Raw genomic sequence first — 13,564 nt, forward strand, 5'->3', positions numbered from 1 at the left:
AATGAAATTTATAATTTAACACATAGCATGAATCTCTCATTGGGCGAATACTAGTTGCTTTTGTAATGCTGAGAATGAGTAAAAAGGTATCATTTTTCAATGTTGGAGAAAAATGCTGATTCTATAAATTTAAAGCTCAGTTATTAAAATACACGCTCATGCGTGTAACTACCGTTGTTTGATATTGAATCGTCGCGAAATACGAGTAGGAGGTTGCACAAGGCATTTATTTACTCAGCCTCATAAAATATTTTAAGGTTACTTACTATAAATGGCGGCAGGAACTCTTGTGAGTCCGCACAGGTAGGAACCATCACCCTACCTATTTCTGCCGTGAAGCAGTAATGCGTTTCGGTTTGAAGGGCGGGGCAGCCGTTGTAACTATACTGATACCTTAGAAATTATATCTCAAGGTTGGTCGCATATAAATAACCGCGAAAGTTTAAAAATATTTAAAAAATACTTCAGAGTATTAGTGTTTAATCTGTACATATATATTTTTTTGTTTCTCGATCGTACGTTCCTCAATACGACTTCTTGGCGAGAACGTAACGTGCGAAGTTTTAGGAACTATTTTGTTATTTTAGTGTTTTTCTTTACTTTTACTTGAGCCCCTGGACTTACTTTATGTGAACGCCGCCACACTTGATATTTGAAGTCTAATTCTGAATTGTATACTTTAATCCATTTTCCTCAATCTACTTAACTAAAAAAAATCGTTTCTAGTTTCATTTTATAAATCTAAACTTCGCGCCATTATGCACAAATATCTGCAAAGGATATTGGATGAGTCACTCACAAAGAATTCGTTTAGGTAGGTGCATGACAGGTTCTGTACCCACGCCGCGTTATTTTCATTTAAAATCGAAAAAGTGATTTTGTAAAAACTAAAAAAAAAAATTTACCATGAATAAAAAGGAACTAGATGTTTTACGTTTACGAACAATCTTCTTCTTGTTTTTCTCCACCTTATCCCACTAGGTGAGGTCGGCACAGTGAATTTTTCTACTCCATTCTTTTCTATCATATCAACACCCATTCCTCTCTCTCTCTCTCTCTCTCTCTCTTATATCGTCATTTACACACTCCATCCATATCTCCGTTGGTCGACTTTTTTTTTTCTACCTCAGCTGATAGCTTTGAGAAACTATATCAGCGTTGCCTTAACTAGTAGGTGAGTTTCACCAGCAGTGGGCGAGCAATGACTCAGCCAGGAGGGGTGGGATTTGCTAACAACTGTCCGAGCGCCTCCGAAGGAGACCTAACAACTCAAGAGCAATTGCTTCGCGTTTGAATCTACTACCGGATCGGATATGCGACCCGCTGAGAAGATCCGGTGAGAAACTCAGTGGGCTGATGCATGGGTTAGGTTGCACGTCGACCTCTTTGTCGAGTTCGACGAGTACGGTTACCGGGGTCCCTAAGCCTGTTCCTAGTCTTAGAGCTGAAAACGTCGGAATAATTCTCAAGATCGAGCGCATCACCCTTCTGCATAACATGTCATTTCGGATCCACTTTCGGTGCTTTTATGTCTTCCAAGCAGCGGTCACCGTTCTCGTCGAACTAGTCCAATGAGTTCGATGTGTAACCAAACCTATAGACACAAATAATTGAGTATCTCACCGGATCTTCACAGTGGATCGAAATTTCGATCCGGCGGTAGATTCAGCGAAGCACTGCTCTTACTAGAGTAAATGTTAGCAATTCTGTCAGGCGGAACCCCGTGAGATCTACCACCGAGGTGAAATCAGAAGAATCCCTCGAGGCTAATGGCAGTTACGTCGGCAAAAAAAACCCACACGGCTTTTTTAGGACGAAATAAGGTATACATATAACCAATTCATTGACCTATTAAGTAATCTAAGTTTAGAACGTGATTGTCACTTTGATGCTATAATAATATTCATTTTATGTAAATATAATGCGACCAATTGAGCTGCGGTATGTGTCTAAGAACGCTTTCATCGATCGACACGCATCGCAAGTTTGATGAATAATTTTCTAGCGTATCCTGTTTTTTTTTATTTTAACGAGATTGGTTAAAGTGAAAGATAATTCCTTGATTCTCCATCAGAATTTGATGTATACCGAATTAACATTTTTTTTTTATTAAAAACCGTTCATTTGCGTACATCACAACAACGACAGGCAATGACAATTTAACCATAGATAATACAATTAATATTAAGAATTAACAGATATATGAATATAGGTAGTCATGGTTATTATTTAAAAAAAATGTACGTAAGTAATATTGTTACATTAAGCAAAACTAAATTATTTGCATCAACGGATGGTGATGGTGATGCTGTAATTTCTTAATAACTCGGGATGATTTGAGCATGAAAAAAATTATCTCACATTTTGAACGTAGATGAACATTAAAGAACATCAGACACGATTGATCAAAAAATCAATTACAGTAACTTAAAATATAATTCTTCTTCTTATCAGCCCACAGACGTCCATTGTTGGACATAGGCCTCCCCCAATTATTCGCGTATAAGTATATATTAACTCATGTTCCTATTAAAAATGCCATTTTCAAACCAACACTGGTGTTGATATTAGGAGCGAAATTATAAAATCGTAATTTGTCCTTGATGCGTGTGCAAATGCATCGGACATCTTGAAACCGGTGAGAATGACGTTTAAAGATTCCTTTGCACACAAATCGACATATCGAGTTAATAATCAAAGCGCGTTCAAAAAACAGCATCGCAGTGAAATCACAAAAGGATACTCGAATGCCTTTTGCATTCTGTTCCTACAAAGAACAACGGAATTTCTTTATGGTGATTGTCATTTGTCGCGCAGAAAACGTTCTAAATGCGTTTCACTGACACGTATAATCACGTATTCCATACAGCCAGTAAACGAACTACCCAATACCTGTGTATAATTTTATAGACTACTAGAGGTGTCACAGTAGTCGAAATTAGACTATAATTAATTGGAATTGTAAGTTTGTACACTATTATGATTGTATTTTATACTTCTATAATTACAATTTTCGCCAAGAGTACCTACACTATAAAAAATATTAACGAAGACACACAATATTTAATCTCAATTTGTCAACAAACGTCAAGAACAAAAGTTTGACAATAAATAGTATGCATGCGTGTGTGCGTCAAATACATGGTATGTAGTGTGTGTAATGTTTTCTTTATTGATTTAATGTATATTTTATGCATTATTTAAAAAAAATATTAGCATTGTGCACTTCTTCTCTATATTCTCTATAAGTGTGGAAAATTTCATACTCCTCCGTCCGCGCAAATTTCGTAAAAAGGGGTACAAAGTTTTTGCTTCACGTATTAATATATATATATACTAACTAGTTAACTAAAATTGGTACGATACAGATAATATTAGCATGGTCCTTGCGCAAGGATGACACGCAAAATCGTCAAGCGTTCTACATTTTTCCTGCTTCAAACGAGGTTTTTGGAGAGTACTTAACGGCAGACAGTGGCTTGGCTCTGCCCCTGGCATTACTGACGACCATGGGCGACAGTAACCACTGACCATCAGACGGGCCGTATGCAGACGAGTCTACAAGGGCAATAAAAAATGAAATGGATGCGTTGACACCATTTCAATGTCGTAATGTGACAGTCCCTTGTAGATTTAATGGCTGGAGTGCACATTCTCACCACGAAACATGATTTCGTACCTTCGTCAATACCTAAATTGCTTAGAAGCTGTAAAATATATTTTATTTTATAATGTACATATCTAAAATCTATACTTTTTTAATATATAAAGCTGAAGAGTTTGTTTGTTTGAACGCACTAATCTCAGGAACTATTGGTCCGATTTGAATTGAATTGAATTGAAATTCTTTCATTGTTAGATATCCCATTTATCGAGGAAGGCTATAATAGGCTATATAACATCACGGTAAGACCAATACAAGTGGAGCACCAATAAAGAATGTTTCAAAATATTTTCACTTTCTACGTGAATGAAGTGGGGAGAATTCCTGGCTGAGCCTTTGCTCGCCCACCTGTCCTGGTGAAACTGGAAAGGCCTTCGGGCCACCAGTAATATTTCAATCATAAAAAAAAAGTGGGGGGTAAAATTTAGCGTTATGCCAAAGTGACTATCCCACGCGGACGGAGTCGCGGACAAAAAGCTAGTTTAACAATAATACCAACTAATAGAAAATAAATTCAAGCTAATTTCTCTAACATTTCATTCTCGCAATCAAAGTTAAACTATGCACAGCTAGATAGCAGAATGGAAAATGTTTGACCGTTTATGGCGAAATTTCACTGTTACTAGAAAATGTGGTACAAGTTAATGGGTACTGTGTACTAAATGAGCAACGAGTTTGTTGCATCGTGTGCACTGAAGGGAAACGAGAAAGTGTTTAAGACCTAATATTTAGAATAAACTAGCTGACCCGGCAGACTTCGTAGTGCCTCAACCGATAAACAAGAGACCTAAGCTTTTGTATAAAGTAAACTCAAAACAAACAAAAGAAATCCGTCCGACGGGGGACACATCAAAGGAAAAACAAAATTGTTATTTTTATTCAATTCCGAGCAATTTCATATTTATCTACCTTTCAAACCTTCTCTGGGCTTCCACAAATAATTCAAGACCAAAATTAGCCAAATAGGTCCAGCCGTTCTCGAGCTTTAGCGAGACTAACGAACAGCAATTCATTTACTATTACTATTACTGGTACTCTTGTGGAGTGTGTACTGGACCTCTTGTGAGTCCGCGCGGGTAGGTACCACCGCCCTGCCTATTTCTGCCGTGAAGCAGTAATGCGTTTCGGTTTGAAGGGTGGGGGAGCCGTTGTAACTATACTGAGATCTTAGAAATTATATCTCAAGGTGGGTGGCGCATTTACGTTGTTGTTAGAAGTCGTCGTGGCCTAAAGGATAAGACGTCCGGTGCATTCGTATCGAGCGATGCACCGGTGTTCGAATCTCGCTGGCGGGTACCAATTTTTCTAATGAAATACGTACTCAACAAATGTTCACGATTGACTTCCACGGTGAAGGAATAACATCGTGCAGTAAAAATCAAACCCGCAAAATTATAATTTGCGTAATTACTGGTGGTAGGACCTCTTGTGCGTCCGCACGGGTAGGTACCACCGCCCCGCCTATTTCTGCCGTGAAGCAGTAATGCGTTTCGGTTTGAAGGGTGGGGCAGCCGTTGTGACTATACTGAGACCTTAAAACTATATCTCAAGGTGTGTGGCGCATTTACGTTGTAGATGTATATGGGCTCCAGTAACCACTTAACACCAGGTGGGCTGTGAGCTCGTCCACAAATCTAAAAAAAAAAAAAAAAAGATGTCCATGGGCTCCAGTAACCACTTAACACCGGGTGGGCTGTGAGCTCGTCCAACCATCTAAGCAATAAAAAAAAAATATTATATATATATAGATAGATAGATAGATAGATAGATTTACTCATGAAAACGAGAAGTTTTTTTTCTACCTAATCGCTGGTAACCCAAGTGGCTACTCTAGCTACACACGGACCGATAGATGCGCTCGCTGGCTTAAGCTGAGTGAATTAGCTAACACTGGCCCTAGCAAGAGCAGTCGCTTAATCTACCAACGGATAAGAATCGCGACCCACTGATAAGAATCGGCGAGAAACTCAGTGGGTTGTGTCTACAGGCTAGTTCGCAGGAGGACCTGATGGCACTGACCCTAAAAGCACCAGAAGAAATCTTTGTTGCACATACAATAAACAGTAAAAGTATGCCATTCAGGCATACACATAATGTTACACGCCAATGGTAATAACACGAAAAAAGCACTCTACAATAAGTTACAATAAGATTCCTGAAGTTGAACTTGAAACATAGTCAATATATTCAGTAATAAAAAAATCGAGGACATTGAAATTTAGCTTATTGTCTGCTGTTCTATCTACGCTCTTTCTGTGTCATGTCTAGACGAGTATACTATCAAGAATCAAAAAGAATATTATTTTACAAACCCCCGAAAAAAATCTACCATTTTCACTATGGTACCTAAATTGTGTTGATAACCCTCGACCCAATAAGTACAGTAGGATTATTATTTTAAACTAAATATTTTAAATCATGGCAACTTTATCGGCCGTTTGATATAAACCCCTTCGCTCTGACGTGTACGATATTTATCACTCTAAAACTTGATTTTCCAGCAAAATCTCAGTTTTACTTTCCGTATAACTGGTTTTTTACACCTGCCGATCATGTCCTACGTTTGGACTTGAAGAGCAACATCGTTTAGGTTTTTAAAATCATATTTTCGTAACGTAAATAAAAATGTATATTTAAACAAAAAAACATTTAATTCTCTAACATTTGGAAACCGAAAAATGTTTTTATTACTTGATAGCTGAATATGTAAAGAATTAGGTACCTACTTTTTATTAAAATCAATATCCTATTAGGTAAAAGGGGTAAATTTGCGTAATAATATTCACGATAAAAGTTTTTCACATTATACAAGGTTGCCACAGATCATAGAAACAAGTGTGTTTCTATGATCTGTGAAGGTTGCCTAATATTTAAATACTTATTTAAAGCTGGTATTCTCTCGTTATGTAGTAGAAATATCCTGAACTACTTTTCTACCCAATTGAAATGTTGCAAGTCGGCACGGTTGCATTCTACCATCCAGAGTATTTCCGTCGCTTAGCGAGTATGCGTTGGGGTTGAGCTAAGTCGAGCGTTGAACATTGTACTTCAAGCTACAAACTGATATCCTTAAAGTGAGGAATGATATTTATGATCTCCAGTAACTTCGTCACGTACACTGTGAGGTCTTTTTTAATTTATTTTACTTTTATTGCTTAGATGGGTGGACGAGCTCACAGCTCACTTGGTGTTAAGTGGTTACTGGAGCCCATAGTTATTTACAACGTAAATGCGCCACTCACCTTATCTAACTACCCTAAGTTCTAAGGTCTCAGTATAGTTCCAACGGCTGCCCCACCCTTCAAGCCGAAACGCATTACTGCTTCACGACAGACATAGGCGGGGTGGTGGTACCTACCCATACGGACTCACAAGAAGTCCTACCACCAGTATGAACCAGTCGTTGGCACATCTGAACTAGTAAAGGTAGATAAAAATGTTCTTCCACTGAAGGTTATTTGTAACTCCAGGCAGCAATTAACTGGTCTTATCTTTGTGGTAAACTAATAAAAGCTGGGGCCAATATCAATAAATTGTAAATTGTATCGTAGAACGTGCTACACTTAATTAATGAGATCGTAAAATTTGGTATTAACAAATGCCTTTGTAACTTGAATGAGTTAAAATTCTTCATAGACACGAATTTACTTAAAAAAATCTTAAAACCAAAAAGAGACAAATACAAAGATCCCTTTGTCGAAATTGACATTTCGTTTTCGCGCCTTTCCATTTCCATGTATGTATTATCGGAGCTTTATTTTAATCATATTATTAAATAACAATTGCCAGTCTACTTATATCGGGCTTTTAAAACTCTGGTAGCTCATCACACAACTGTATTTATTATACATAAAAAAAAATTATTGCCTTTGTAGGCAGACGAGCATAGGCCCACCTGATGGTGAGTGGTTACCCTCGCCAATGGACTTCGGCAATGCTAGGGGCAGAGCCAAGCCGCTGCCTACCTGCCTATATATAATCACTTAAAATACTTGAAAACAAGTAATTGAAATAAAAATACACAATTAAGACAACTCCAGGTATAATAACGAGGTGAGAGAGTCGCGTATTAAGCGAAATGTGGCTTAAACTGGTGGTAGAACCTCTTGTGAGTCCGCACGGGTAGGTACCACCACCCCGCCCATTTCAGCCGTGAAGCGGTAATGCGTTTCGGTTTGACGGGTGCGGCAGCCGTTGTCACTATACTAGGACCTTCTATATCTCAAGGTGGGTGGTGCATTTACGTTATAGATGTCTATGGGCTCCAGTAACCACTTAACACCAGGTGGGCTGTGAGCTCGTCCACCCATTTAAGCAATAAAAGAAAAATCCAAATAGTCTTTAACTCCTCGATATAGATTATTTTATAAAAACATTTACTCTCTCCAAATAATTCCAGGAAGGAAACAGGATAATATCTGAGTCTGTATGCGTAGTGTTTAAATATTTACGTTAATCTATGTACATATACATGTGATGTGATGAGTCATAAAAATCGTAAAATGCTATGCTTCGAAAATTTATTATCACGAATTTTAATCGTGAGATAAAAAGAAATGGTCAAGTTAAAAGGTGATACACAACGAGGCTTCAGTCTATCACGATTGTCATGGTTCAACAAGGGTCATTGTTGGAATTTGTGTTAAATAATTGTGATTATTTCCATCGAATGCACTCTTAGCATTGATTTCGGAAATGCGAGAAACAAAGCCACGCAACTGCCGAGCGGTCGATGAACTATTTTTTTTATTGCTTAGATGGGTGGACGAGCTCACCGCCCCCCTGATGTTAAGTGGTTACTGGAGCCCATAGACAACGTGAATGCGCTACCCAGCTTGAGATATAAGTTCTAAGGTCTCAGTATAGTTTCAACGGCGGCCCCGCCCTTTAAATCGAAACGCATTACTGCTTCACGGCAGAAATAGGCAGGGTGGTGGTACCTACCCGTGCGGACTCACAAGAGTTCCTACCACCAGTAAGCAAGAGTAGTAACTACCTTCAAGAAATGAAGATCATTTCTTCAAGCTCGAGATGTGAAAGATCTTTGAAAAAGTTCTAAAGGTGACTAAAGGTGTGGTTTTTCTCAATATTTTTAAGTATATTTTCGCATTATTTTCGTATTTTTCGAGTGGTCACTTATAGTTGGAAGGCATGATATGTATAAGATCTAAAGACACATAAAATTTTAAGATTAATACTTTTAAAATATATTTTTTTGTATTTAAAAAAAATCCATAAATATAAAAGTGGGCGTAAATAGATTTATCTCATTAACAGATGGCCTACAAAATTATTAGATCGCCAACGTCAATAACATGTGTTTCATACAATTCAATTTGTTCGCTTTATTTTTTTGCTAAGGTTTTACTATTACATTTTTACTACGGCAAAGACCAGTTACTGTTGTACACTGGTTATAAAATTACAAAGTATAAATAAATTAATTACAAAGTATTAATTATTCAGTACAAAGTTTTATCAAACACACCAAACTGGTTAGCTTGTTATGTCGAGAAAACTTTAAAAGTTATAAAATATACCGTATTTCATTTACGAACTAAGAAAATATCACTATTGTTCTCTTTGTCTAAAACTGGCTGCGAAACATGCTAAGCAGCTTTATTCGTCATAGTATAGAATCTGGAACAGCACCGGCAACCGACCAATCATTGCATGTACGAACTTCACTATGTTCGTTCATTTGACGGTGGATTTGACGTTTCTAGTTTGTGTCAAATGTCACTTGTTGAAAACAACACGTTTTGCTAGTTGCCGTACAAATAACCTAATATTCTCACAAATAAAATGTCCATGTTAGCTGGACCTCGCCGTAAACAGAAAGTTATTAATTTGCGTGCTAAAAATAACGCGTGGAGCAATGACAGCGGGAAATTTGGGCAGCGTATGTTGGAAAAAATGGGATGGAGTTCTGGGAAGGGGCTCGGTGCCAAAGAAAACGGAATTGTTGAGCACGTAGTGGCGAGATATAAGAACGATGACAGAGGATTGGGGTACGAGGATAAGAATGACCAGTGGACGAAGCATGAAGACGATTTTAACTCATTACTGGCCAATTTATCAAACGGTAAGTTCGTCTTTTTCAATTTAGTTTTTCTTTGTCTGTTGAAAGAATCGCTTTTTATTATTGAATAACTTTTTATTCTACATAACAAACGATACTACAATCTAAAAAAAAGATAAAGGCAAGGGGTGGTCTTATCGTCGAAGGCGATTTCTGCCAGACAACCGATTAAAAAAATAATCAAATCGTGTAATACAATAAAAACTGTTAAGTGCCTGCCATGTATATGCTATGGAATCCTCACAATGGTATTTGAGGCTACTAATCCGATGATACAAATATGTGATCAATGTGTATTTTCTCTTGAGAAGCAGTAACATGTTCTGATTTCAAGGGTAGGATAGCCGTTAACACAATGTATAATATGACTCCATGTTCAAGTAAGTTTCCCTTTCAAATGTATCCTGATCTTCCAACCAGGACCCAAGAATTATTTCAAAAAATATATTGGACTAACGGTTATAGCTACTTAAGTAGGCTCATACCAACTTCTTGAAAATGTCTAAACTTTGGTATGGTGACCACACAGGCAGACCCTACTCTATGCGTGTAGTATGAATGGGTAGTGTCTGATGAGGCATCTGTGTTGGTCTGTCTGGCTTGTTGAGTAAAAATTTATGGAACAAGTGTTCAGAAACAACTTCCACAGTGTGGAAATTTCAGAAGGCAATTACAGATTTCCATTTATAAAGTGGCGAAATACAGGTCGTGCAGTGGGAAGTATTATAAGTGTGCTAGCGCAAGTGACACTGTTATTTAAACTCATGTACTAAGTTATTTTGAAAAGCTGGACCTGTAGGACAGCCAGGCAGGATTCAGATTAAAATAGAGATGTGGATGTTGTGTCTAGTTTGTTAGTGACTATTTTCAAAATGCATTAAAATCATGAAAATTACAATTAATCTAATGTAATAATTACATCACACTTAATTTGAAATAACATTTAGTATTCTATTGTTTGTAGATAATGGAACTGAAGCAAAACTCCACAGTGGAGTGTCCCTGGAACATAAATCAAAGAAAAGCAAAGCACGTGTGCACTATCATAAATTCACACGCGGCAAGGATTTAACTCAATATAGTGAAAAGGATTTAGCTAATATATTTGGTAAAAAAAGCTTAACAAATGATGATAAACCTCAAGAAAAAGTACAGGATGATGTAAAAGAAAGCGATCAAAAATTTACTGAGAAAGGCAGTATGGAGGAGTATTTTAAGAACAAGTTAGCAAAGTTAAAGACTAATGTAAAAAAAACCTATGGTAATGAAGATGATTATAAAGCTGATTATGCTTTTAAAGGATTTTCAAATACTGACGATAACATTAAAGAAGAACATGAACATGAATTTAAATCCTTTTCTTTCTATGGCGTTCAAAACAGTGACAGTATTAAACCCGAAGAAGAACAGGAAGTCAAAAAGAAAGCAAAAAAGAAGAAAAATAAGAAAACTGATGATGATGAAATACTTAATGTTTGTACTGAAGAGATAGCGCAATCCGAAGAACAGTTATTATTTGTAGAAAATGTACCTAAAAAGAAGAAAAATAAAAAACAAAGGGCTGAAGTTGATGTTCAACACTTAGAACACAATGAGCAGGAAATTGTGAGCCGAAAAAAAATTAAAAACAAAAATATTGTAGTTGAAATAGGTACTAATGATGAAGGATTGGAAGATAATGTGATAAATTATGTGCCTAAGAAAAAGAAAAAGAGAAAAAATAAAATTAATGAATAGTACATATTGTAGTATTTTATAATTTTCATTTATTTTTTAGAAAGTGTAACCAGAACGTAATAACTATTAAAGCGCCAAGAGTGAAAATATATAAAAAACTAGTATTCAACTAAATTGAGTTTACGTGGTTACTAATGATCGAACTATTTTAGTCGATTAAAGTTTACTGGCAACGATATTCGGTACCACTCTAATGCAATGGTTTCAATGTCAAACGTCAAAAACAAGATGGCGGAACGTCGTAGCTTGTACGTTGTGGGCGTGATTCACATGGTGGTTCTGAATTCTTAAACAAAATTATGTTTTTGTTGTTATTAGTTTGATATTGTTTATTTTTTAGTAACAACAAGAATGGTAGTACATAAAGGTAACGATGAACCTATGGAAATACCAATAAATAAAATGTCGCAACGTAAGAGGTTTGTTATTGTAAATAACCACGTGAAAGAATTGCAAGGAGAGCAAGATCACACGAATAAAGCGAATGAAAAAGAAATTATTAAGCAATGCTCATTACGATTGGATAAAATGTCGAAGAATTCTGAACAAAACTATCAAGTTAATAGATATCAAAGTAAAGAAGAAATAAACCAATCTAGTGAACTCAGTGAAACAGACTTAAATGAATTAAAATATGTGTACAAAAAGTGTAAGACAGTGCTAAAGAAGATAGAAAGAAAATATGGACATTTATTAAACACGGAAACCAGAGATCGCAAAAGAACTTTAGAAACCGACTCCGAAGACGAGTGTCGATGTACTAAAAATAAGAAAATTGTCTTCGGCGATGATGGCACACAATTACCAATCGACATGCCATTCGAAAAACACATATGCCCAACAAAACTCATACATTACCCGCATAGGGAACAGAGAAACATACAAATCGAATACCAGGAAGAAGAAATTAAGTTATCTGATAGTTTAAACGAGTTAGCCCATGAATTAAAAGACCCTAACTTGAAAATCACACATCGGAATAAAATTATTGAAAAAATGAAAAAAGTCAAACAGGAACTTTCGAATGATATCAAATTTAATAAACGAGCATTGGTAGAGAACTTGAAATCTAATCCTGAAGAAATTTTTGTTTTTAAGGGTAGCAATTTGTTCAGTTTACCTGGGTATAAGTATTGATTAAAATAAATAATTGTTTAACTCGAAGCTTTTTTTATTGAACTGTTTAATTAGCAATGGAAATTCATAAGAATAATTGACTAAATCTAGAGTAGGTCGAAACTAAATAGTTTCAATATACTGATGTGAAGTAAACATTTACTGTGCTAGCTGGTCAGAATGCAAGGCATATTTTAATAGATTAAGAAAGACAAAATATTGTCAAAATAGTTAATATTTTTTGGTCTTCATATACCTGAATTTGATAGTTATAAGGCATTATTATTGTATTTAAGCTGTTTACATAACAAAAAGTCCCTATTGCATGTTGTAATGGATATACTGGAAATACAACACAAGGAAGATTGACATCTGACAAGTGGCATCTATAATATGTATTCATAGTAAACTTCTAATATGCAGTGTGATGACAGAAAATATATACATATATATTTTTTTGTAAATGTGGGATTACTGGCAGCTCAGGTGCCTTCCCAGTGTCACAAGGGCAGGTGGGCGAACAAGGGCTCAGCCAGCAGGGGTGGGATTTGCTAACATCTACCCGAGTGCCTCCTCAAAGGGAGACCTAACAATCCAAAAGTAGCTGCTTCATGAATGAGTGTACTACCGGATCAGAATTGCGACCCGCTGAGAAGATCCGTGGAGAAACACAGCGGGCTGATGCATGGCTTAGGATACATACATACAGCTACAACGTCACGTAGTGGTATAATAGCAGGAACAAAAAGAAAACAGTATAGGTGATTTACATAACAATATTAACATAAAAAGCTCACTTGATTCTCAGCAATCTGTAAAGTTGTGCCCTTAACATATTTAACGGTAGGCAGCGGCTTGGCTCTGTCCCTGGCATTGCTGAAGTCCATGGGCGACGGTAACCACTCACCATCAGGTGGGCCATATGCTCGTCTGCCTATAAGGGCACTAAAGAATAAAAAAAACTG

The 13,564-nt window shown here is 36.6% G+C and overlaps 3 protein-coding genes and 1 non-coding gene across 16 annotated transcripts in view; all 4 read left to right on the top strand.

The window, feature by feature from the left end:
* Positions 1-13,564, top strand: part of pyd (zonula occludens-like protein polychaetoid) — a 128,838-nt gene that overhangs the window by 75,945 nt on the left and 39,329 nt on the right. The window lies entirely within an intron of this gene.
* On the top strand, positions 3,327-3,431 carry LOC114239522 (U6 spliceosomal RNA). The gene has a single exon (XR_016323363.1). It is a non-coding gene; the product is annotated as a U6 spliceosomal RNA (small nuclear RNA).
* On the top strand, positions 9,293-12,647 carry LOC114239386 (PIN2/TERF1-interacting telomerase inhibitor 1). The gene is made up of 2 exons (XM_028169557.2): positions 9,293-9,749; positions 10,711-12,647. Exons 1-2 carry the CDS (start codon positions 9,470-9,472, stop codon positions 11,481-11,483), a joined length of 1,053 nt encoding a protein of 350 aa, XP_028025358.2. The 5' UTR covers positions 9,293-9,469; the 3' UTR covers positions 11,484-12,647.
* Positions 11,835-12,647, top strand: LOC149502664 (uncharacterized). Its single transcript, XM_089728699.1, has one exon. It carries the CDS (start codon positions 11,835-11,837, stop codon positions 12,618-12,620), a length of 786 nt encoding a protein of 261 aa, XP_089584825.1. The 3' UTR covers positions 12,621-12,647.

The sequence above is a fragment of the Bombyx mandarina genome, chromosome 07 (assembly GCF_030267445.1).
Source record: "Bombyx mandarina strain Sakado chromosome 07, ASM3026744v2".
Classification (NCBI taxonomy): Eukaryota; Metazoa; Arthropoda; class Insecta; order Lepidoptera; family Bombycidae; genus Bombyx; species Bombyx mandarina.